Raw genomic sequence first — 26,005 nt, 5'->3', positions numbered from 1 at the left:
CCAACGATAACCGACAAAACTAGCGACCAATTACCGACAAAATTAAATGTCCAATATCTACAAATTTAACCCTATAAACCCGGGGCCGAAGGCTAAATTGTTTTTCCTATGGACTATCTATAGTACTTGCATATGCGCAAATGGTCATTTTCCTCGACGACATAAATATACGAATTATTTCGTCAACTTAGTCAGCATCATAGCTGATATATTTTAATGCAGGCGCGGAACTAGGATCTTATTTTAGGGAGGGCGGTAGTGAGCAAGCGAATCACTTAAAGAGCGCTCATTACGGTGTGGGTGATAGGCCTCTAAATTATTAGGAATAGAAGACGATTTATTGTACCTTTCTCGACTGGTAATCCTTGTCTAAATGAAGTCCCCCCCCCCCCCATCCCGCGCGAAAGCTTTGACGTTTCATTTAATTATTTTGAAAAGAAGACGATTTGCTGTACCGTTCTCTACTGTAAATCCTTGTCTGAATTCAGTTTCTCCCCCAGTTTTGACGTTTCATATAGAGAAATTAGACGATTCGTTGAACCTTGCTCGACTCTAAATCCTTGTCTGAATGAAGTTTCCCCCTTCGCGCGAAGCGCGGAAATTTTTGGCGTTTCATCACAATATAGAGAAAGGAAGACAATTCGTCGTACCGTTTTCGACGCTTATTACTCCCTATTCATCTGAATTCAGTTTCCCCCTCTCGCGCGAAGCGCGGAAGCTTTGACGTTTCATTAAATTATTAGAGAAAAAAGACGATTCGTTTGTACCGTTTTCGACTCTTAATAAGCCCTATTTGATGTACTGTTTTCGACTCTTAATTCTTATCTGAATTCAGTTGTCCCCCTTCCGCGCGAAGCGCGGAGATTTTGACGTTTCCTTAAATTATTAGATAAATTAGACGATTCTTTGAACCGTGCTCGACTCTCAATCCTTGTCTGAATAAAGCTTCTCCCTCCCGCGCGAAGCGCGGAAAATTTGACGTTTCCTTAAAATATTAGAGAAAGAAGACGATTCGTTGTACCGTTCTCGACTCGTCTAAATGAAGTTTTCCCCTTCCGCGCAAAGCGTGGATTTTTTTTGGGCGTTTCATCACAATACAGAGAAAGGAAGACGATTCGTCGTACAGTTGTTGACCCTTAAACCTTGTTTGAATTTAGTTTCCCCGAAAATTTTAAACCTCTGATTTCTTTAGCTGATATTATAGGAAAGTGAAACTTCGAGAAAATACAAGTATTGTAGTTGTAGTCACTCTCGAAGTCGTCACAGCGGATAAAAAGTCACAGTTCGTAGGGAAAAAAACTTGTCGGCCGACCGACAATATACATCTCACCGACTTCAAAATTCTGCATTGAAATACACGAGGATCGAGCAAGAATACCGTCACAGCTGACCCGACATAGCAACATATTTACCCGTGTCTTTCTTGCTCCCTCGACGAGACGACTCCACCCAACAACCCCCTTCTCTCTTTTACTCCCACTCCTCCTCTCTCAGGCTCTTACCTCTCCTCTCTCTCCTCTCTTTCACCCCCGTTTCTTTTGTTTCCCTTTTACTCTTTTTTTCTTCCCCCTTTTCTTTCTTTTCCTTTCTTTCCTCTCCTCCCTCTTTTTCTTTTTTCTCTTTCTTTCTTCTCTTTTCTTTCCTTTCTTTTCCTTTCTTTTTTTTCTTTTCTTTCTTTTCCTTTCTTTCTTCTCTTTTCCCTTTCTTTTTTCTTTTCTTTCCCTTTCCCTCTCTTTTTTCCCTCCCCCTTTTCTCTTTTTTCCCGACGGCAGCGCAATTTTACCGACAATATCCTGACAAGTGGGGGGTGTCGCACCCCCACACCCCCACACCCCCCCCTTTTGGCGACGCCCCTGATTGTAATATAACGTGACAGAAATGTTTACATGACAATTTGAATGTGGTTATAATGTAGGCTGTATTAACTAAATGTAAATAATATAATGTGCCTTAAATTTGTTGACTTTTATCTAAGTACATGTATCTATCTTTTCGTTTATTGCGTATGTTCCAATTTATCTGTAGTTTTGTGTATTTTAATGAGTATGGCTATATTTGTTTTTGTAATTAGTTTTCAGAATACAAATATTTTGCATTACCATGTACAGCGCAAAGGGACTGAACCGGCAGTATAATGCGCTTTATAAATATTTACTTATTGTTAATATCCGAAGATTCTATTATTTTGAACTTTGAAGTAGTCAGACTTTTGTCCACATTATTGAAATAAAATTCATTCTACAACTATTTAATTGTTACTCCAGTTTTTAATTCAGTCGTATAGGCCTATACCCCCCCCTTTTTTTTTTCCTTGTTGTCTGTTTCTCTCTCCTCATTGTCGAGTCTTTTATCAATCAGTTTTCAAGTTGACCAGCGAAATAAACGTTATTGTTTTGATTTACGGAATTTCCTTGCTCTTTCCCCATCATCATTGTAGAAGTCGAGTGGTTTCATCACTAACTGGGAATGCAAACATCTTTTGTTCGAGGCCCTGCACGACACTCATATCCTTGAGCAAGGCATTTAATCTACATTACTCCTCCCCACCCAGGTGTTTAAAATGGGTACCCGGTGAGGAAGCGATAGTCAATGTGATATTGGAATAGCATGTGCACGCATGAGGACAGTCGTCGTGCCGACTCGTGTTCTATATCTGCTCCTTAGCTTTACCCTTGTACACACACATAGGTCATTCAATGGTTTCTAATTAGTCTCCTTCTTGTATTATTCATTATCCCCAGCGATCTTAAGTCGACATATTGTGGTAGGCCTACATGTAATCTTTGCAAGTTTTGGTTTCATTGCTGATTTTTTTATTTTATTGTAAAACAATTTTGATGATGATGATGATTATTATAATAATAGTAATAACAATAATTTCAATAATTACCATTATTATTATTATGACAATGATAAATTATGAGTGACAGGCTGAAGAAGAAAAAAACTTCAAATAAAAAAAGTAAATACCACTTACGTTTATAAATTTAAAGGAGACGTCTTTTGTTAATTCGATGGGGCAATATTGTTTAACGGGTAAAAGGTTTTGATGGTGTAGTTGTAGAGTTATTGTAGAAACGGGAATATGTTTTGGCGCTATCATTACAATAATATCCGCCTATAACTAGCTCAGAACTTTAGCCTTAGAACTTAAGCCTAAAACCCCTGAGCTTACGGGAGCTCCGTCCCCTGGACCCCACCAAGGGCCCTAAGGCTGTCCCCTGGATGCTCATCTGACCGTAATTAAATACCTAAAACCCATGAGCTTCCGGGGGCTCTGCCCCCTGGATGCCCATCAGACCGTAATTAAATATCTAAAACCTCTGAACTTCCGGGGCTCTGACTCCTGGACCCCATCAAGGGCCCTAAAGAGAGCCCCTGAATGCTCATCTGACCGTAATTAAATACCTAATAAACCCGAGCTTCCGGGGGCTCTGCCCCCTTAAACCACCGTCAATTATAGTGACCTGCCAGTGTCACAAATAAGGTATCTAAATATGCTTATCTGACCGTAATTTAATGCCTAAAAATCCTGAGCTTCCGGGGGCTCAGCCCCTTCAGGCGCGGATCCAGGATTTTCCAATACTGACAAGGTCATTATAAGAAGCACCATACCGGTACAATTTTTTTGACATTTTCATTGGGGGAGGGCGATAGCCTCTTGCCCGAAAAGTCATTTTCTGGTTTCACAATGAGCGAAGCGATCAAAAATTTGAGCATTATATGTATTTGGTGAAAGTGTTATTTATCACCAAAATAAACGAGAAAAGATATCAAAAATTCATATTCGGGCAGCTCGCTGTCCCCCCCCCCCCCCCCAACCCATTACGCGCGAAGCGCAGAAGCTATATGATGTTTCATGAAATTCCATTGTCCATTGTTCCATTGTCGACTCTTAAAGAGATGGTTGAGTTCTGGGAAGAGGTGAAAAATAATTTGTGAGCATTACTCATTCTTATTATGCAAGTGTGGAAGAAAATCAATTAAGACATGTTCCCTGAAAAGCATGGCTCTTCAAATGCCTTCATATTCTAAATTTGCATGTAACATCGTAAAAATCGGGGGGCCGGCTTTTTACGCCACGTGTTCGTGTAGTCCCATATACATCTTTCTGTGCAAGTTTGTAACTTTACCAAGACTTGGCCACATTTCTTATCATTTTGATGATTCCAGAACCTTGCAATACACACAAATTCTAATATGCTAGATGATCAACCTTTTCTGGTCGGTTCCACACCCTTTCTTTCACAATGCAATCGCATGACCAGAACTCAACTTCATCTTTAATCCTTGTCTGAAGTCAGTTTCCTATCGCCCGCGCGAAGCGCGGAAGCTTTGACCTTTCATTAATTATTAGAGAAAGAAGACGATTCGTTGTTCAATTCTTGACTCTTAATCCTTGTCTGAATTCAGTTTCCCTCCCCCTCCCGCGCTTTGCGCGGAAGCTTAACGTTTCATTAAATTATTGGAGAAAGAAGACGGTTCGTTGTACCGTTTTCGACTCTTTGTCCTTGTCTGAATTGAGTTCCTCCCCCCCCCTCCCGCGCGAAGCGCGGAAGCTTTGACGTTTCATTGAATTATTAGAAAAAGAAGACGATTCGTTGTACCATTCTCGACTCTTTAATCCTTGTCTGAATTCAATTAGGGCTTTCTTCGTTTTATTTTCTATTTTTTTTCTCTCTCTGTCTCTCTCTGTGTTTCTTTACTCTTCTTTCTTTTCTTTTCTCTTTTTTTCTTCTCTTCACCTTTCTTTTCTCTTCTCCTTTTTTTTTCTTGTCTTCTCCTTTCTTTTTTCCCCCTTCTTTTCTTCCTCTTTTTTCCTTTAAGTTTGTGTCGCCAATAGGGGGGGGGGGGCGCGGTCGTTTCGCCCCCCCCCCCCCTGGATCCGCCACTGCCCTTGACCCCTGCCGGGGGTCAAACCCTGGATCCCACTGCCACTACGCTCGCTACGCTCTACCTGATCGTTAATGGTGGTGATGCAGGTTTTTCTTCTCCCTCCCCCCCCCCCTTCCAAACGTTTTTGCTCATACACGGTACTGCCCCGGCCTGGAAGGTGAACCCCCTATAGCTGGCATGTTTGCACCCCCCCCCCCCAATCCCAAGCTGCCTGGACAGCGGCGTAGATAATATGGGACGGGGGCCAAGCGCGGATCCAGGATTTCCGAGGGGTGCCGGCCGGGGCCCACATTTGAAATCAATTTGAAATATAGTGTGCTGAAATATGAAAAATCGTGAAGGCCAATATTTCACTCAGTGGTGGTGGGGGGGGGGGGGGGGGGGGGGGGGTAGTGAGCACTAATTTTTTTTTTCAGGGTCCTCGAATACTTGAAAAAGTGCACCACCCCCCTCCCCCCCTCCCCCCCTCCCCCCTCCCCCCCCCTCCCCCCCCCCCCCCCTTTGAGCGCCAGGGGGGGGGGGGGCATCTAGAAGAAAAGGTAAAATTAACGTTACACATTTTTTGTTCCGCCCCTGGATTCACCACTGACGGGGGCACGGTACGTCCCTCGCCCCTATCCGCTATGCATGAGTAGAAATAAGAATTTAGGGGTCGAGACTCGAGAGAAGGTGCCTTACGCACGTTGCGTAGCTAGCTCACTGACAGTACAGAGCTAGCTAGCTAGCTGTGCGATGCAATCATTTTGCGCTACGAACTACGTCCCCGCCTGGTGTACTTTATGAAGTAAAAATCAAGTAAAACAATGATTGTTCAGCTTTCAATATTTGCGATTATCGTCTACTTATTACGGAGATTTCAAATTTTCAAGAAGATGTTCAAGCCTGGAAGTCCTCTGTTTGCTGTCGGGTAAGATTGTCTCTTTGACTTTGAAAACTTATAATGTAATGTTTGTGGCTCCGAGTTGCGTAGGGGTTCAACATGCAGCAAGCCCCGCCGGACTTCCCGGGAATGATCGTGCGCTTTACCGCACGTGGGAGTAAAGTGAAGGGCAGTGCGTTCATGTACAGTGTACATGTGCTGATGCTGCACTGTGCACCGTGCACGGCATGGCATTCGTTATGTCTCATGATGACTATAGACTAGGCTAGGGACACTGGGGACTTAGGTAGTACACTCCAGCAAAGCATAGAGAGTCCATGCTAATGCGTATGGACCTCTAGCACTGCATGTATGTGGTATGCACGGGGTGGATTTTTTCCACTTTTAATATCATTGTGGGACGCGTGTTCCACGGTTCAAATCATAGCCAACAAAAATGAAGAAGTTGAGACGCCATGGTGAAGTGCAATGAAGCTGAAGTTTATAAGTTTTTATGAAGTAAATAACAGAAGAATACATTTAACATGCCTCGGTACGTTTCTACCGTACAGTGAATAAAACATCTCATTACATAATATACAATTAATGAACAGACTCGTATATCAATGATATTACGGCATCATAAACACTGGTAGCAAAGTAAAACTCAATAGCATCAAATATATTCAATTATCTCTACATCTACATACCTGTTAAAATGGTGCAACACAAACAGGCTACATTGACGGCAAAGCTTAAGCGTGTCGGAGTAAAATGGAGACAACCAGCTTCGCTTAAAGCAAGTGAACGAATGTCCGTTGTATAAAATGCCCATCAGGGCCTTGCCTGACATAGCGCACATTCGTAAAGACTACTTTTCGAGCATGAATGCACATCCTTCTGAACTAAGTATAATAATCAAGTTTATGATAGAACAATAAAACATACATGAGAAAATATCATAATTTCATTACGGTCCATTTAACTTTACCTACAAACAATTTATAGATAAATAATCAAGGGACTACTTTGTCCTTAACGTAAGTACACAGACCCACGTGACCATTAAAGTAATAAGGCTTCGGGTCTGACATGTATGTTTAAATTAGACACACACCCAATATGCTATACGGTGTTCTTCAATAAAAAACCAAGTTTTGAAATGGTAAAAACGAGTTTGGTCACTACATCATAAAATGTAAGACAAATACAACATAACAACTGTGTTTGTTGTAGGCCTACATCTTATTTAATGAACTAAAAACCTAGTAAAACAATGATTGTTCAGCTTTCAATATTTGCGATCGTCTACTTATTTCGAGATTTCAAATTTTCAAGAAGATGTTCAAGCCTGGAAGTCCTCTGTTTGCTGTCGGGTAAGATTGTCTCTTTGAAAACTTATAATGTCATGTTTGTGGCTCCAAGTTGCGTAGGGGTTCAACATGCAGTTAGCCCCACAGGACTTCCCGGGAATGATCGTGCGCTTTACCGCACGAGTGAAGGGCAGTGTGTTCATGTACAGTGTACATGTGCTGATGTAACTCCGGGAAGCTCCAACACCGGCGCCGGTGTTAGAGCTTCCGGAGTTAGTGCTGATGCTGCACTGTGCACGGCATGGCATTCGTCATGTCTCATGATGACTAGACTAGGCTAGGGACACCGGGACTTGGTAGTCCAGGGTCCTGGGCCCGTATTCAATAAACTTCTAAGACATTTTTCTTAAGTCTAAGAAAATGTCTAAGAATTTGTCTAGGTTAAAAAGTTGCCTTAGCCGTATTCTAAACACGTAAAGCAGTTTGTCTTAGCTAAGACGAAATATAAGACAAATTCTTAGACCCGATGACGTCATGTGGGAAAGTTGATGTGGTCGACTCGAGCAAATTAATTGCAACTCGATTTGCCTATGTAATTTGCGTGTTAAAATAAAAATCGCACTGCACGAAAATTATACACTAACATGTATGGGAGAGCGTAAGGGAGGAACGATGCTCACATAATTATTTCGGGATTGACCAACTGACACTAAAACAGTCTAGTCAAGACCACCTGAGGCTAGATCTAACATCCACTGTAGGCTTTTTATACTTTTCTGTCTTGAAACAACTCCGAGGAGCCCAACCGGGCTTACTTATTATGTCGCAGCCGCAGGGTCTGTGAGTATGAAGGGAGCGCCGTCACTAGCCGGCCGACCAGCACTAGCATTGGATTTGGAGCTACCCTTTCATTGTTTTACATCGTCTACTGTTATGATGGCCTAAAATTAATCAAATGGCTAGATGTAACCTTTATCAGACTCATACTATAACAAATTTTGTCTCACCTAATATTATGCCGATTGCACATTATTCCCTGTTTCCATACTTAAGCGCCAAAGACTTATAAAGTAAGAGACGGTTTCTTTATCTACGACAGCCATGTCATGATTTAGTGTTATGCATGTATGCTACTACTCGTTTAGTTGTGTACAAACAAACATACATAAGTACAAGTACACAGAGCCTATGGCGCTCCTGCGCGCTGCGCTGTCGATGCTGTATACGCGAAGCTTACGTTGTTATAGGTCAACTGATAACCTGCGCTCGCGCTGCATGCATTGTTTTTATTCCATTTGATCGAAACCCGAAGCGGTTGCTTGCAGCATTACTGAGCTGCCGGTGCCAAAGCCCCATTAAGCATCCTCGTAGTATGCTTAAATATAGGGTAGATTTCTTACTTATCTTAGATATCTCGATTGTATTAGAATACGACATGCTACTTAAAGGTACTATGTCCCATTTGCAGGCCAAAAAAATGAAAAAGTTAAATTCCAACTGCATTTGAAATATAATACTAATTTAGAACTTCCCTAAAAAGGATGGGGCTTGAAAATGTCTTCAAGTGGGAAAATAACGACTATTAGTTGTCAAATTGACTTTAGGGCTATAGAGCCCAAAAGTAATAGTCTTGATTTTCAGACAGTTGTACCGAATGGTCATACGTTTTATGCTGCGCAAAGATTCAATCAGTTTAATCTTGGCCATCACAAAAAGTGGGTTATTGATGTAGAAAAATGCTCATGTACCCTTTACAACTCTTTTCATGTATGTTATTACCAAAGAAGGAAAAAAGCCAGTCAGTCACTCAATAGTGTCTGACAGTGAAGTCTAGCAAGTAAACGGGTTTCCTTGCATAATTTGAATATGCGGACCCTGCTAACGTTTAAATTTCACAGATAGGACATACATGATATATTCATAATTCCTGCAAAGTTCTACAGAATTTGAGGTTGGCTGCAAAAGGGACATAGTACCTTTAAGTCCTTTTTCTTAGATAAAATCTAAGAATCCTTCTTAATCTTAAGGCAAATTTCTTAAGTCCCCATTGCTGTTATAGAATACGATTTTTGGCTAAGATTTTTTCTTAGCCAAAATTTAAGAAAAAGTACTTAGATTTCATGCTTAAGAAGTTTATTGCATATGGGCCCGGTAGTATAAATCATTCAGATCTAGTTCAATCAATCTTAACTTTATGAAGTAAAACTTGTGGTTAGTACTAGATAGAATAGATGAGATGAATGATGGCAGAGTTATATAGTTAGACCACCGTTTTACTTGTTACTGTGAAAGTGGGATGGATGAGATGGATGGGATGAAACAAAGACATTCACTAACATTCACTAACTTAGTAACTAACCTTATATTATCAGCTCAGCTATAGATGCTCAGCTTGTCACTCAGCTATACTCCTGGGTCGTAAGGTCGTAAGGGTCGTCAGCAGCAGTAGGAATCTGAATGATTAGACAGCCCGCGGCCCAGAACGCTATAGCACATCACACGCCCTAATATCATATCAAGAGGGTGGCGACAGACGGATGCGCAAGTGCATTCAAGATGCATACATGGTGTGAATACCGTACAAGCCGTACACCTGTACAAGCATCTCACATCGGCAATTTTGGGGATGTTCATTGGTTCATCAAACACACCAGTCGTGACGAAATCATTCAACCAATGATCCATTAAAAAATTCTTCCTGTATGTAGGAACTGTGAGAGGCATTGATCCATGTAACAGTTCCTGTTTATTTATAAGAATACAACTTTTGTCAGTAAAATACAACTTTTGGGATTAAAGAATACAGTTTTTTTAACTCCAGAGATTGGCATGTCTGGTTTGGTGCCTTTTCTTTCGTAATGTGTGGCAAAGGGAGTGATTGTGGGCTCCAGGTGGTCGTGACCAGGTAATGGTCAGATGTATTCAGAGGGTCATCCTCCCTTATGGATATGTTTCCAAATTGTGTCGGAGTAGTTGATGGTATCAGGAAGCCACCGATGCTTGATCGGTGCCAGGTAAAAATGTCAGAGGTAAAAATGTCAGAGGAAAAAATGTCAGAGGTAAAAATGTCAGAGGTAAAAATGTCAGAGGAAAAAATGTCAGAGGAAAAAATGTCAGAGGAAAAAATGTCAGAGGTAAAAATGTCAGAGGTAAAAATGTCAGAGGTAAAAATGTCAGAGGTAAAAATGTCAGAGGACAAAATGTCAGAGGTAAAAATGTCAGAGGTAAAAATGTCAGAGGTAAAAATGTCAGAGGAAAAAATGTCAGTTGTAAAAATGTCAGAGGTACAAGCAAAAAAAATGAGTGCCGTCATAATATCTCAACACTTTTATCACACAGAATGTTGAGACGTACTGCTACTGCATGGGCTAGTCTATTATATTCCTTTCTTCCATAATGTAAATTTTATAAATGGCTGTGTGTTGTATTTCGTACATGTCCCGAGGATAATACAATGTGGAAAATAGATTTTGAAATTTATTTTGTTGTGATCAGGCTTGCATATAATGAATGTGTAACATTTTTGATATTTTGAATTGGTTGATGTGTTAATGTTTGTGAAACGGACCGGTTTGGCCGGTGGCAGCCTGCAACATACATGTAGCCCGTGTAACATTCCAGAGACGAACAAAGACCAAACGAAGAAATGAAAATTCTCGACAAAAGTCAAGTGTTAAAGTGAGTAGTGCATTTAGTACAAAATAGTTACATAATCATGAGGAATCACGAAAAGTTACATATAAGGGCTGGGCGCCCCGAACTCTGCTAAAGCTTTTAGCACCTCATGGCGGCAAAGGAAGTGGAGTAAGAATGAGAAAAAACAAGAAGTCGCCCGAAAACTAAAAAGTCGCTCCGAAAACTAAAAACCCACTCCAAAAAGTAAAAGACCGTCTCGATTCAGAAGCTCATCCCCATTTTAAACTCTCTGACAATTATAAATAACGATGTAATTTAAACCGAACCTCTGCAAAGCGCGCGCTTCTCTAAAATGTGATGGTGCGGTTGGCATTTAAAGATAAAGTTGAGTTCTGGTCTTGCGATTGCATTGTGAAAGAAACGGTGTGGAAGCAATCAGAAAAGGTTGATCATCTAGCATAAACATGTAAGTATTGGTGTGTAGTGCAAGGTTTTGGAGTCATCAAAATGATAAAATCTTTGGTACACAGAAAGATATTGATATGGGACTACACAAACATATGGCATACATTATTATCGGGCCTCATTTTAAAGCTGTTACTTGTCATATCTGGGATATGAAGTCATATGAAATAGATTTTCAGGGAATAACTTTTTTCTTTGATGTTCTTCCACACTTGCATAATAAGAATGATACAAACGCTCACACATTATTGTTCACCTTTCCCCAGAACTCAACCTTCTCTTTAATTGATGTAACATGGGCGGCTTGCTGCTTTGTATCGGAGTAACAAAGCTGCTTATTGATTTTTCCCAGACTACTCTATATCGCAATAGTAATCGACAATATTTTATTGCAACGTGAGCACTTCGGGAATGTGATGGTGCGGTTAGCACTGATAACATGGCTTTCTGCTTTGTTTCAGCATGGACCCTACTTTCAGAGTATCAAAATACCAAGCCCACAAGAAAGTGGAATTGTCGGAAATATGCATTTATTGGAAATTACATATAATAGTAGTCATTGCCACGCAGTTGAAATGTCCAACAATCTTCAAAAGTGAAGGAGAAGTTGGGGGGGGGGGGGGGGGTCATAGATATCTGTTCCTATTTTGTGGGCTGTACTGACTTTTCTTTTTATTTAATGATTACACCATGGGGCGACAACTCAGCCTATAAAACATGGCCAAACTTCTCGATTTTAGAAATCTTTTCCCCAGAAGTTTGCTCAGTGTACCAGTACCATTTGCTTATACAAAAGCATAATATACCGGTATATCAATATTGAATAAGGCAGACTAATGGGACATGCATGGTTGCTACTCCGAGTTTCACGCCTTGCAAGCGATCATCAGACAACTGATAGCTTTCGTCAAAGTACATGATTCCTCTACAACCTTGGTACAAATACGCACAAAATAAGAGCTATACAATACAATAAGACTACAATACCTGAATACAATACAATAAGAATACTCATGAGTAATTCCAATTGTATTTTATTAGTTAAGTCTTATTTTAGGGGTATTTGTACCGATTTAAAGGGGAAGTCCACCCTGAAATTAAGTTAGTTTTAATAGGAGTAGAAAAATGAGAGAAACAAGTCAGGGAAAGTTTGAGCAAATTCCGATTAAAAATAAGGAAGTTAGGATTTTTTAAGTTGTGATCAATCAAACACAAATTGGCAACTCTATGACGTATCATGCGAGCTCAACTTCCATTTGCTCAGTACTAAAAAAATCTAAAATTTTCATTTTCCCTCAAGAAAAATTTCAACCATGCATGCACCCTAAATATAATAATTGCAAATATGTTTCTATACTCCCCCTGCAAGGAACAAATATATATTCCGTCATCAATAACGAAGAAAACATGATTTTATGGAATATTATGCACAAAGCAAATGAAGGATAATGAATGTATAATAAGTCACAGAGTTGCCAATTTGTATTTGATTGATCACAACTTCAATAATTCATAACTTTCTTATTTTCATTCAGAATTTGCTCAAACTTTCACTCACCTGATTTTCTTATTATTCTGCATCTATCGAAACAAACTTATTTTGGGGATGGACTTTCCCTTTAAGGTTGTAGGATAACCATGTACTTTTAAGAATGCTATCAGTTGCCTGATGACTGCGTGTAAGGCGCGAAACTCGGAGTAGAAACCATGTCCCATTAGTCTGCCTGCTCTGCCTAGGCATTGACCACTGTTCGGAAGGATATATAGCAAAGCATATAAGAGGAAGGGGGAGAGCAGCCGGGTTACCGTGCCCCAGAAGAAGAATAATACCCCCCCCCCGTCTTCCTTCGACAATAATCGAGCAAAAAGTCACATTTTGGGGCCGAAAGGTAAATAAATTTAAACTGGGAAAGTGGAGAATAAAGCAGCGGTGAAATAACGACTGCAGAATATCCCTCGCTGTTCTTTTTCGATAAGCCTAATATATAACCCGGGTGTAACCATAACAAACTTGTCACATGCTTTTGTTTTTATTTTATACCTCTAACATTTATACCTCTGACATTTTTACCTCAGACATTTTTACCTCTGACATTTTTACCTCTGACATTTTTACCTCTGACATTTTTACCTCTGACATTTTTACCTCTGACATTTTTACCTCTGACATTTTTACCTCTGACATTTTTACCTCTGACATTTTTTCCTCTGACATTTTTACACCGAGCCGCTTGATCCTTTCTTCCCATCGTGTGAGATAGCAGTTACGGTAATAAGGAGCAAGCTTGCTCTTGAATGCCTGAGTTTGACTATGGTTGCTAATATTAATTCTTGGTGACTGGCATGGGATTTTCATGTATTCAACAATTACATTTTTTTTATTACACTCTTTTTTAACATATCAAAGCAAGGAGTAGTGTAGTGGTACCTTATATATAGATCCATAAGACTATATGACGTACAGTATAATGTTCGCATCCTGTCAGTAAAAATAAAAAGGAAGGAGGGTCTTTTCAAATTTCAATGTCAATTAGGCAATCTGCATTTGTTCAGCATTGTTTATAAATTAGATAGACTGGAACTTGAAGTGCATGATACACATAAAACACCAAGATCAATTCTCCACTTTTTGAAATATAAAGGAAGTTTGTTTTTCTTTTTGGGTCAAAATATGCAAAATCCTTGATAGCTTTCAGCTGAGCCCCTTGCAATTCTCAACATAAGGGAATTTAAATCAAAATTTACAAACATAAACATGGTATTTTAACAACCAAAATATGTAAGTTGAAATGCCTTTTTATTTTGCAGCTACAACCTTTACACCAAGACCAGAGTTGGGAACTATCTGAACAGCAGAGACATCGCCAAGAACAAATTAGTGTTCCCTGATGGCCATTCTGTGGTGGAGCACACTGAAGTCGAAGGTGACCAAAAATAGTGACTTGCTTCTAAGTTGCTTTGTAACAACTTTTAAAGGGGTACAGTGTATCTCACTGAGCGGCGAATGCTTAGGAATGTTGCAAATTTTGGCAGTTGGCGACTATTAACGACTGTAAGCAAATGTTAGCAACAGTTTTTGCGAAGATTAGCAACTATTTGCTAATCCTTTATTTACATGTATGAATGTTTGGGACCTTTTGTGAACCCTGGTGAAACTCCAAATTCACTAGATATTCGCAAGTATTAGTTGCTCAGTGAGATACCCTCTTTAATAGTGGCATAGTTATTGTTCATTTTTCATCACAGTTCAGGTACTTTTTGTGCTATATACATGTACATACATGATATCCAAATAATTATAAAGTTTTGTTTACAAATTCAATGAGAAAAATTGCAAAATTCCTAGTTTCAATAAATGATTGGAAAAAGATCAGTTTTTAGGCTTAGAATTTCAAGAATTATAAGGCTGATGTGAAACGTACAGATGTTGAAAAACTTGGACTTGACTATGGCAGACTGTTTATGCCACTATTTTCTCTCGTCATTTACTGACATCGGTTTCTCAAGGGACGTACCAATCGTAACAAATCTTCAGAATTTACATTTTTTGATAGTTCATTATTGTAGGAAGAAATGTTATCTAAAGATAATAATTGAGAGACCAATCAATGGTGAGAGCACTCCTCAGGTCTTTTGCGGTTAAAGCTATTATAATACTTGTACAAAATGCTTGAATCACTACATTATAATTTACATGCATGTTCCATAAATGGTACTACCTTTGGCTGTTTTGTAATGTACCATTGTGTGTCATCTTCCTCTTACAGGTGTGATAATTCTTCCTATCCCGTATCTGAAGGATAACTATGCATACTTGGTCATTGAGAAAGCATCAAACATCGCTGCTGTTATAGATCCTGGAGATGCGGAAGCTGTGCAGGTACAACAATCCCTTTGAATCTATACCAGGGGGTATAGCTGTTCATAAAGTTACGCATGACTTTACGAATGACTTAAACATGAAAAGCCATGCTCAATCATTATTAAATGCATGAACTAAAGTTAAACTGTGAAGGTGTAGATTAACATTCTTATTAAATCAAACATTTTTATGGCGCAGTATATTTTTTTGCCATAATTTAATTGAGGTTATTGGAAATATATTCACACTTTGTTAAAACATCAGGAAAAACTTTGGGCATCCTATCTGGCACTTCATATACAAGTCGTTCGTAAAGTTTCGGAACCTATATGACTGCACAATTTCACATACCGGTAATTATATCTGAAGGATGTATCTAAGTCGCCAAGTCCAGTGGAGTTTGCACAAATCTGCAAAAGGGACTTACTGCCTTTAACATCCCTAAATTGTCTTTGATTATGGGATTAGAATTTCCTTCATTAATTGTCATGTAGCTAGAAAAGAGTTAATAACGCATGCCATAAATGATGTAAGAAAGTGTGTAAAAAGATAGATGTCATGATCGCTTGGATTCGTAACAGCTAAACACTAATTGACATTGGCCATTCTCAATCCTTGGTACCAGCATTGCAGGTTCTCAAAAAGGCATCTTTGCTAAAACCAGGGTAATAGTATTATTATGTTGGCACCTTGAGCATCCCCTTAGATGGATACATGTGTAGACAATATAAAAGAGCTTATTTATTGTTGTTAACCTTTCTCATTTGGTTTGTTTACAGAGGGTGATTGAACAACAAAACGTGCAACTGACAGCTATCCTGACAACCCATAAGCATTGGTAAGCTGTAACATGAGAATCTATCTCTCAACAATAGGTTTCTTTAGTGTAGATGGCTTACATATCTCCTGTTTGCCACTAGAAAATAGTTCAAAAGTAAAGGAAACAGAATATGCATTACAAATGAAGATAATACATGTACATACAGGTAATTACAAATCACTTACAACCAAAATACAAATAGTTCATAAATTAATAGAATCCTACGTTAATCTACAACGTGACGTGGTCAAGCATGTGTGGTGGTGGCTGCCAACCAGCTGAGGACCCATATGGAGCTGTAGCTGTAGCTCCAGGATGTTACCCCCTCTTGAGCTCAGTATCCCTCTCTTTATACATCAGCACAGCCTTCATGATGTTCCTATGTATATATATACATGTATATATATTCCCACAAAGTTGGATGGATATCGTAGGCAGTCTCCCGATGTACTCCATGAAGGTCTCCTTCATCCGGTCTGTGTTGAGCCTGGCGATGTGCTGCATAAGACGACTCTTCATGTCCATAATTTGGTCAATCTTGCCGCTGATGCCTGAGCTGAAGGAGTATGTTGGTTTGGGTGCGGAGGACCTGGTGGTGGTAGAGGTGGTTGTGATGGTGTTGGAGGTGGTTGTTGTGGTGGTGGAGGCTGTTGAGGTGCTAAACTTCTGTTGAGTGTCAGACTAACTTGTCACCTGTCCAGAGAGATGGACAAAGTTTTCTTCATCTATGGGGTCGGGAGTTGTAGCTGGTGTTGCTCTTGTAATTACATGTACACTTACAAGTTTCCTTTTCTTCACTTCATAAATAAGGGGGCCAGAAAGGAGAAGTTGTCCAACACCCACTGGTCTCTCTCTCTGTGAGCTCAGGAGCACCATCACCATACTTCTTCTTCCTCAGCTTGGTGTAGTGTGTCCTCGGGCTGGTATACATGTACCAGATGATCAGCTCCTCACTGCTGACACCCACCACCTCTGCTTGCTTCTACCACAGGAAGTTCTTTTTCTTTGTGACCTTTTAGGCCTCAACTTTTTTCTTCTAGAGGACTTCATTGGCTTTGAGCCGTTCCACCATGGCTTCCTCTTGGTCAGGGGTGAGATGGGTGTGAGTACGAGGCAACTGTAGTAGTATTCTTGAATGTCTTGATCTGCACAGCTTGAAGCATTGCACGGGAATGAGGAATGGCAAGAACGTGCTGGGTTTTTATATCCCTCGAGCCAGGAAGGGTTCTGGAGAGAAACATGCTTAAAATGAAATACATCAGCAACAGGTCCATTTATCACTTGATATTTTAACAAGAAGATGCATAAATTTGAATACATTAAACAAAAATGGGCTTATTCCTACCCATTGTAGTAGCATCCAATCTCAGAGGCATCTGGTAAAGATGACTGCATGGATTTGAATACAATTGTGAAATGATGCATGTTCCTTGAGCAAGCATGTCACATTTTTATAATACCTTTATTTCTTCTGATATATCTAGGGATCATTCAGGAGGCAACCAGAAGCTCAAATCTTTGCATTCTAACCTTGCTGTGTATGGTGGCGAGAGGGATGGAGTGCCAGGATGTAATCAGTAAGTATACATGTGCTCGCCAAATCAGCATTTAGTGAAACAGGAAAACACTGCTAGCTCTGCACAGTAGTGCTTCATTTTGTCACGCGTATTAGTCTTTTAGTCTCCCACTCCACAGACGACAAAAGCATGTTTTTGCAAATGAACAAGTGGTTTCCAAAATCACGATAAAGCTGTTTACTCTCAAATCTTTGCATTCTAACCTTGCTGTGTATGGTAACGAGAGTGATGTGAAAGTGAAAGGTTTGCCAGGTTCATTGTGTGCTGGCATGGGTGAATTTTGTCAATGTTCCTTAGTGTATTTTTTCTTTCTTGTTTGCAGTAAACTTAAAGATGGTGATAGTTTCCAGATTGGAGGCTTAAAGTTCACTGCACTATTTACTCCTGGACACACTGTTGGTAGGTTGTTTCTCAATAGGCAGATTTACCAACATATTCCAATTGTATGCAAAATTTGTAAACAAAGGTTTTTCTTGACAACTTGAAAGTTTGCCAGAGGCTTGCCCAACATAGCAACAAGTATTGTAGTTTATTCACTAATAACAGGTTGATGGAATAACTCTTCACTAAATCCCCTGGAAAGAAACATCCATGAATTTGAATAAGTTTGATAGTAAACCGGTCTATAAGATGGTACTCAGAAAGTATCTTAGTGTTTGTTCATGCTTTGACTTAGTTTTGCTAAACTTCCCTTCTTTGTTATCCCCACTTCCAGCTTTCATCCAATTCCTTTACAAGAAAGTGACTAGACCTGGGGATGTTTCACAAAGATTCTAATTGAAACTTAACTCTAAGTTGGACTTAAATATTATGGAAAGCCATTTGTAGCCTTATAATGATATAAAAGTAAAATTAAGTATTTTAGACTTTTCATAAATTCCAAATCAAGAACATGAAATCTCCTGACATAATTGAAAATATGAATGATTTGAATCAACATTTTATGCCTTTTCAAATAATTTTTGCAAAATATTTTCATTGATGCTAACGGCTTTCCATAATTGTTACATGTAAGTCCAACTTCGAGATAAGTTCAACTTCGGATCTTTGTGAAACACCCCCCTGTTTATTTATGTATTTCAATTGGCCATTTTCGTAATGTAACCAGATTGAATGTATACGTCTTTTTAAAGAGAGAGGAGGCCACTAGGGCAGGTTAGACTGTACACTCTCACATGTTTGCCTGTAGTGCAATGCATCCTTTTTCATGTTTTATTGCTTGCCTTTACATTCGTACAGGTCACATGGTCTATCTACTTGACAGATCAGATAAGAATTTACCTAACTCTCTTTTTACTGGAGATATTCTCTTCTTAGGCGGAAATGGTGAGTATTATTCAGGAATAGGTACATATGCATTATATGAAATTCTTTGGGGATGACAACTTTTATGTCTCTGCCCACAGAAGGTGATGGTCAGCTTGGTTGCCTCGCTTATTTTTCAGGGCTTTCATGTTTCATATTTTGAAGAATTGGGGGTTGCGTCATGTCTGGGTTTCTTTTCAAGCTTAATAAGCAATTGGAATCATCCCTGATTTTCCTTTTTGTTAGTTTTTATGCATGGTAATTAGAAAGGCATCTTATAGAGGCTCTTTCAGATATGCCTTGGTAAAACGCCACAAAAACAAATCAAAACGCTGTGGTTAAGTGGTTTATTTACTGCGGTGAATGTTATAATATACAGAAATATTTTTCCACGCCATATCAGAACAATCCCTCATAAAGTTGTTACCTGCATATCTATGCACAACTTTTGAGATCAAGTTTGCAACAATCGGTCAATCCATTGTGATGTCATGTACCATTCCATTTTGAAGGTGCATGTCAGGCCAGAATAAACCACTTCATAGATACTCTCTCCGTATGGGCAGATGAAAGTAATTTTTACAAAACTTTGACAAAAGGAAACCCATCAAGACGAATACCGAACACATGCTCATGAAAGTTACGGCATCATTATTCATTCTTGCACCAACTGGTACAATTTTCAAAATTTCCCAAAACTTTGTATTACCTTTAAGTGCCATGTTACAAATTATTTCATTCACCTGTTACCCACAATTGTATTTTAATAGTCAGAATACATATTGCATACATTAATTGTTGCTGGGTAGGATAACACTTAGTGTATGCAATTCGCATTATGACTGTTGGGGTACAATTATTGGTAACAGGTGAATGAAATAATTGGTAACTAGGCATACAAGGATTTGTGTCTTAAATTTGATTAAACTACGAAAACGGCCCATTAGTCTTCATATTTTTTTTTTTTTTTGGGGGGGGGGGGGAGGGATTGAAGGGGCAAAGAACTTGTAAAGGAAACCGTTATATCATATTACAGAGTCTGAAATTTTCTGCCTTTGTTTTATCTTCTATTAGGTCGAATGTTTGAAGGTCCTCCCTCCCTTATGCTAAGTAGTCTGGATAAAATCTGCCAGATTCCTGATGACACCCTCGTGTGGCCAGGTAAGGAAAGCCTTTGTCTCTCATGTGTGTGTAATTGGGTTTTTACAGATGTGTATCAATCAGATATGACCGACCTTTAACGTCACCATCCGGAAAATGACTTAGTTTCGAACCTGGGTCATCTGAGCCAGTTTGTAGGCGAAGACAGAGAGCTGACCAAGTGAATGTGCCGCTAGACCAACTCACATCTCATAAAGAAATTTGGAATTTGTAAATATTTCTTATCGTATGCAGTCTGAAAAAAAAAATGTTAAAGGCTGTTCTCAATAACAGATGCTTTTTTCTTTAGATCTCTCCCATCCTCATTTCAGAATTCATAATAAGAAGAAAGTTTTCCATGCAAACAATTTTGTTTATTTTGAAAGTATTATGATCTTTTCAGAGTAGAGTGGTATAAAAATGATATCTCCTGTATTCATCACTTACTTTTATCTTTGAAGAAAATATAGTGGTCATATATATATATATATATACATTATGAGTTTAAAACATGGCATTCTTTTGCTCTTTAATCATAAGATGCATCTTAATCACCCTTTTCTGTCTTTAAACAGGTCATGAATATGCAGTAGACAATCTCCGTTTTGCACATAACATTGATCCAGCAAATGAGGATGTAACGGTAAGTATCCACAGCCAATGTCTTATACAGCGTAGTGTATTACATACAGTCATTTTGACTTTCTTGGTCATTATCCTGATTAAAAGCAACCCAAATGATGGCCCAAGTAGAAAGATATTGTTCATTAGGGTATAATTGTTCTATGTCTATGTTTATTAAGTGAAACTACAGTAACGATGACTTCTTTCATTTGATGGTGTCTATCATGAGTTTTACTTTTGTGCCACATGAAATGTTGAAGAAACTAAATCTTGCAATGACTAAATATTAAATAAGGTTCAATGGCTTGCTTTACTTTGTCTACAGGTGTTGGCTACAAACTAGTTTCGATATGACATAGTTCTATATATATCTTGAATCCAGTATTCCACTGGTTAAATTCATGGAATGATTTATTATTACAACAGCTGTTTAACAAAATGTCTGTGATAGTACAATAGCCAATATATTTTGAATGTAGGTAAGTGTGGTGTATTTATTTGGTATTTTGATGTTTATCTCTTTCAGAGAAAACTAAATTATGTGGAGGAAAGGAGAAAGGAGAGAAGGATTACAGTAAGTCTTGCTATAGGATATATTTGCTTATCTGTGTTATTTTATGTTCTCTTTTGGGTATTTGGATATCATTTGAAACTGCATAGGGTAGTCCATAGGCCAACAATTTTTTATAGCAAACTTATGCCTTTACCATTTTCCAATCTTTTCCAACAATTGTAATGGTACAGTGCCCATTCCATTGCTTTCTTAGATATAAGGTGCTCTATCTATCTTGCCCCACCTTCACCAAGAGGTCTTGTGGTCTACATTTGCCACACTTCATAACCTACATTTGCCACACTCGACCAATGTGAGGTATATGGGTACCTTGCAGGAATCAACTCCTTGAAATGCTAGAGCCCCAAAATGGCAGCCATGCTAAAGCTGGGATCATTATTGTGAAACGCCAGGAGTCAGACAGAAATGAGCACTGTCCAAGAACCCAGTATTACTATTTTTTATTCTAATCCAGTTCACACATTGTTGTCTGTTCTGGGCCCTGTCTTACAAAGAGTTGATATCAATTACAACTATGTACATCGTCAGCGTTTAGAGTCCATTTGTCCCACTTTGTGGGGTTGGACATTTCATTTCCTTAATGACCGCCTTCCAAGCTTTCCTATCTGTGGGATCCACACGACTGATACCCAATGTTTTGGCATCCTCTTTGATGGCTTCCCTCCAAGTTTTCCTGGGTCTCCCGCGAGGTCTTCTTCCGGTGACCGGAAAGTTTAGAGCCCTCTAGAGCCAGTGTGTTGCCTCTCTTCTTGCCACATGTCCAAACCATCTAAGTCTATTCATCCTCATAACCTGTGCCACCCCCATCAATCCCATTGATTGAAGGAGGACTTTGTTCTTCTTTCTCTCGTGAAGTGATACCCTGCGCATCCACCTCACCATCCTCATCTCAGCTTTCTCCATTCGCTGTACACTGGATGATTTCATTGCAAACTTGCGATTGATTGGAGGACTTGTGATTGATTTGGATCAATCGTAAATCTTTGTAAGACGGGGTCCAGGAGTGTAATTGGTTGAGGGTGCTCTATCTATTTTGCCCCACCTTCACCTAGAAGTGTTGTGGTGTAGTGAATAAGTTGCCACACTGTGAACCACACAGTATGGGGTTCGCACACAGTATGGGTTTCGAATCCCTGCCCCAGCACTCATGTTCTGTGGCAAAGCAGGGACCCATAAGCGACCCATTTCTCCTCCCCCCCCCCCTCACCCCCTCCTTCTACCCCCTCCTTCTACCCCCTGATCATGAGCGTAGCAGTATTAAAGAAAGCCATGTCTCCATTTTGTTCCCTTCCAGAGCCCATCAACCCTTGGTGAGGAGAAGAGCTACAACCCTTTCTTGAGGACATCACAAGACAGTATCCTGCAGCAGGTCGACCCTGGACACCAGACCACGTCAAACAGACAAGCCTTGAGGGCCAAAGCACTGGCTTACCTCCGCAAGAACAAAGACTCTTTCAGTTACAAGCTATAGCGCTCATTATTAACTTGGCAAGCCCAAGGTACAGTATGTCTTATATGTTGCAGAGTATATAAATTGATTTGAATTGTACTATGGAATCGTTAACATAAGTTGACTCTATAATATTTATACGTATATGAACTTTTGCAACATCCATTTATGAGGATGACTCACAGATAACTGGCCCCATTCCTCATTTGTCTTCTCAGAATCAAGAGAAAAATGGTGTCACATTCTAAATGGACGAGAAGACAAAGGAAGATGTAACAACTAGTAAATGTTTTCATTTTGCCGATCAGATTGTCGCCAATGCTTTTGAATAGGCAAGCTCTTTTTTAAGCTTCTTTTCTTGAGCACACAACAGAAGTCATTTTTCTTTGTATTTATGAAACAATTATTGAAAACTTATGCTATTACTAATGTAACACTCTAAAAATAAATCATGAAACATTCGATTCGAATTCAGGCAAAGAAACAAGCTAGTGAGAGCACCAAACCAATTTAATTAAGAACTTAAAAGTACATATGTAAACTTTCTTTCATATGATCATAGTCCTCATTATGTCTTGGCTGTGTTAGTCTCTGCTGGCAAATTTGGAAGCACTCCAATGGGGTCGAGACATTAAAGGAAAAGTCCACCCTAATATTTAGTTTGTTTTAATAAAATTGTCATCGTTCACCTTTAAACCCAAATTGGCAACAATTTGACGTATAAAATCAACATCAACATATATGAGCAATGCACAATAAACATACAATCAATATTAAAATGGCAAAGTAGCAAGAAACAGAATAAGTTCATACATGTAGGTACAAACAAAAGTATGTGTATAGTGCAGAAAACCGGTAAATAAGATGAATTGGCTAACAGACCACTCCAAATTAAAAACATCAGAACAAATATAATGATAGATCTTCAAGCATAGCATATGAAAATACACCTGACAAGAAATCAATATTATGTACATTGGAAAATATGACAATTCAAAGAAATATAATTTTGCAAAAAAATAATGGAAAATAACAATAGGATGGGAGAGTGAACGAATACCAAATGAGAAGTGGCATCCCCCGAGAAATATGAAACAGTTAGGCCCCAAACGACCCAACAAAATATCTACAAGGGGAAAAAAAACTGTGACCATCTATCACGACCTGTGGACTCGTCATCGAATGGCACCTTTGAGAGGAGAAAGATAAATCTATTCTTGCTCATTGTTGCTCCGAAGATCGGGTGTCCAATTCGGTCATTGAAAAGCCGGTTCCTGTTGTGATGGCTCATGTTCTGTGGCAAAGCAGGGACCCATAAGCGACCCATTTCTCCCCCCCTCACCCCCTCCTGAGTGTAGATCAGCCCGATGAAAGCAGTTACTTCCACATTATCTGTATCGTGGAGGTACGTAATCTTGTTGTTGGAGAGCACAGAGGGATCGAGACCTGCTCGGAAAGCTTGGATTTTCTTGTTCGTATGTTCAACCACCATGTCCAGTATGTCATCGGTGAACATATCCACGCATCTCCTGGGGATGTCAGATTTTGTGCACGTTGTTGACCCCTGGTGTACCAGTCAGGATGTTTGCCATGTTCTGGCGTCCTCTTTGGGTGCTGGGTTTGTTTTTCCAAGTTAGGGTCTTTTCTCGATTGTCCCTTGATTTCTTCTCCAACAAAACAGTATGCTGCTTTACCTCATCGGGCAGTTTCCATTCCTCGTAGTTGGTGGGATCAAGAGCGGTGTCAATACATACATACATACATATTAATATTTATATAGCGCCTTTACATAAACAAGCTCAAAGCACTTTACATTAGTGAATAAAAAACAGAATAATAATATGCTCTCCAAGTGCATTACACTCTAAAAAATAACACAGCTCATCTATTTGTTTATTTATTTATTTGAACATATTTCATCAGGATAACAAGATCAGAAAGGACTAGTTTACATCCTGGTCCTGAATAATAAAAGCTTACACTAAAACATCAAAACAAAATATTCATACATATATAATGAGAATTGTTAAAATACTCATGAAGTCATGATAAAAATATTTAGTGACCATAATCTAGGTCGTCTACATCGCCGTCATCTAATGCCTGCAGAATCTCCATCTCAATGTCCAGGCTGGTGACATCCTGTGTCTGTTATGAAAGAAAAAAGAGATTTGTTATGGTATTCATCCAGGGCAAATGGCAAATGCCTTGAGACCATGGTATGCATTGTCACTAAAATCAAATTTATTAGAAAAAGAAGCTAAGTTGCAAAATATTACAATGATATCCCTCATTTTCAAGAGAGAAACAATATAACAACACAACCATAAAGAAAAAAAAGAAAGAATAGTTTGACTGAACTTACCTTTTCTTTTCTTTTTTCCTTGGGGGGTCCTACTACTAGATGCCATTTTGATTCGTTAGAAGAAATTCCATTTGTCATGTGAACTGTCAGAGAGTATGAATGCCACTGAACTGAAAGATCCTAAGCCGTATTGCACACATATTCGATCCAATAGGATTTGCCGCTCTCTTTCTGGTTCGTGCAAAAATCGGTGTGCAGCAGTTATGGCAAGGAGGATATGATTGAGATGAAGTTCATCATCCAAAGCAGATGTCCCAATAACAAGGTCTTCACTAGAAACAGCCTCCTCCACCTATAAATAAACAAATAGAGACATAAAACAACCATGAAATAAAAAACACATCACACAACACAAACCACAAAACCGGCTGCAAAAAAACTGTGCACTAAAAAATCATTTTAAATCTAAAACACTATGTTCCTTTACAAACAAAAAAATCAAAATCATATTCTGTAGATTTTTGCATGAATTAGGAATATGTGATGTGTGTCCTATCTTTGAAATTTGAACACTGTCCTACAAAACAAATTCAACACTATCAACAAAAATATGTCAAAAAAGTAACACTCACCCATCATCATCCAAAGCAGATGTCCCAATAACAAGGTCTTCACTAGAAACGGCCTCCTCCACCTATCAATAAACAAATAGAGACATAAAACAACCATGAAATAAAAACACATCACACAACAAAAACCACAAAACCGACTGATTGTCTCATGCTATTCCTAGCACTTCATCTTCCATTGCAGCTTGGGTGAGGCTTGTGTCTCCTTCTTTCTTACCCTCTCCTCATAGAGACTCATTGCTCGTCCAGCCCTTCACTTTGTAGCCACCCTTTTCCAGTACTTGGTCTATGTCGTCGGTTAGCTTCTCTGCTTCTACAGATTTGACTGACTCGCAGATGTCGTCCATATATAAACTAATTTCTTTCAGCACTTGTGCAGCCTCAGGAAACCTTGATTCGGCCAATTCTGCTGTCATTCTCAGTGCTAATTGGGCCATGGCAGGTGCTGGCTTATCACCAAAAGTCACAACTTTCATTATATAGACTCCTGCTCCTCGAGACGGGTGACTAGGCCAGCGACCGCTTCTGTTACTGCTTTTTTTCACTGCCT

General features: G+C 39.2%; 1 protein-coding gene across 2 annotated transcripts; it reads left to right on the top strand.

Annotated features, from left to right (window-relative positions):
- Window positions 1-5,615: 5,615 nt before the first annotated feature.
- Window positions 5,616-25,316, top strand: LOC763234 (probable hydrolase PNKD). 2 transcript variants are annotated; one of them, XM_030990809.1, is made up of 11 exons: window positions 5,616-5,803; window positions 13,978-14,093; window positions 14,937-15,049; window positions 15,811-15,869; window positions 17,336-17,428; window positions 17,751-17,827; window positions 18,668-18,754; window positions 19,808-19,894; window positions 20,449-20,516; window positions 21,024-21,071; window positions 22,366-25,316. In XM_030990809.1, exons 1-11 carry the CDS (start codon window positions 5,700-5,702, stop codon window positions 22,540-22,542), a joined length of 1,029 nt encoding a protein of 342 aa, XP_030846669.1. In that variant the 5' UTR covers window positions 5,616-5,699; the 3' UTR covers window positions 22,543-25,316. The 2 variants fall into 2 exon arrangements, with proteins under 2 accessions (XP_030846669.1, XP_030846670.1); XM_030990810.1 differs by lacking the exon at window positions 5,616-5,803 and adding an exon at window positions 7,058-7,131.
- The last annotated feature ends 689 nt before the right edge of the window (window positions 25,317-26,005 follow it).

Source organism: Strongylocentrotus purpuratus, unplaced genomic scaffold, assembly GCF_000002235.5.
Source record: "Strongylocentrotus purpuratus isolate Spur 01 unplaced genomic scaffold, Spur_5.0 spur5_scaffold_19, whole genome shotgun sequence".
Lineage (NCBI taxonomy): Eukaryota > Metazoa > Echinodermata > Echinoidea > Camarodonta > Strongylocentrotidae > Strongylocentrotus > Strongylocentrotus purpuratus.
Note: the sequence above shows the minus strand (reverse complement) of the source record. Positions and strands in the feature narration are given on the sequence as shown.

What these genes read in the sequence shown, in the direction of transcription:
- LOC763234 (XM_030990809.1), top strand. Translation starts at nt 5,700, where the DNA reads ATGATTGTTCAGCTTTCAATATTTGCGATTATCGTCTACTTATTACGG. An exon ending in CTGACAACCCATAAGCATTG is followed by an intron (nt 15,870 to 17,335) that starts GTAAGCTGTAAC and finishes TGATATATCTAG; the next exon opens with GGATCATTCAGGAGGCAACC. An exon ending in TCTCTTCTTAGGCGGAAATG is followed by an intron (nt 18,755 to 19,807) that starts GTGAGTATTATT and finishes ATCTTCTATTAG; the next exon opens with GTCGAATGTTTGAAGGTCCT.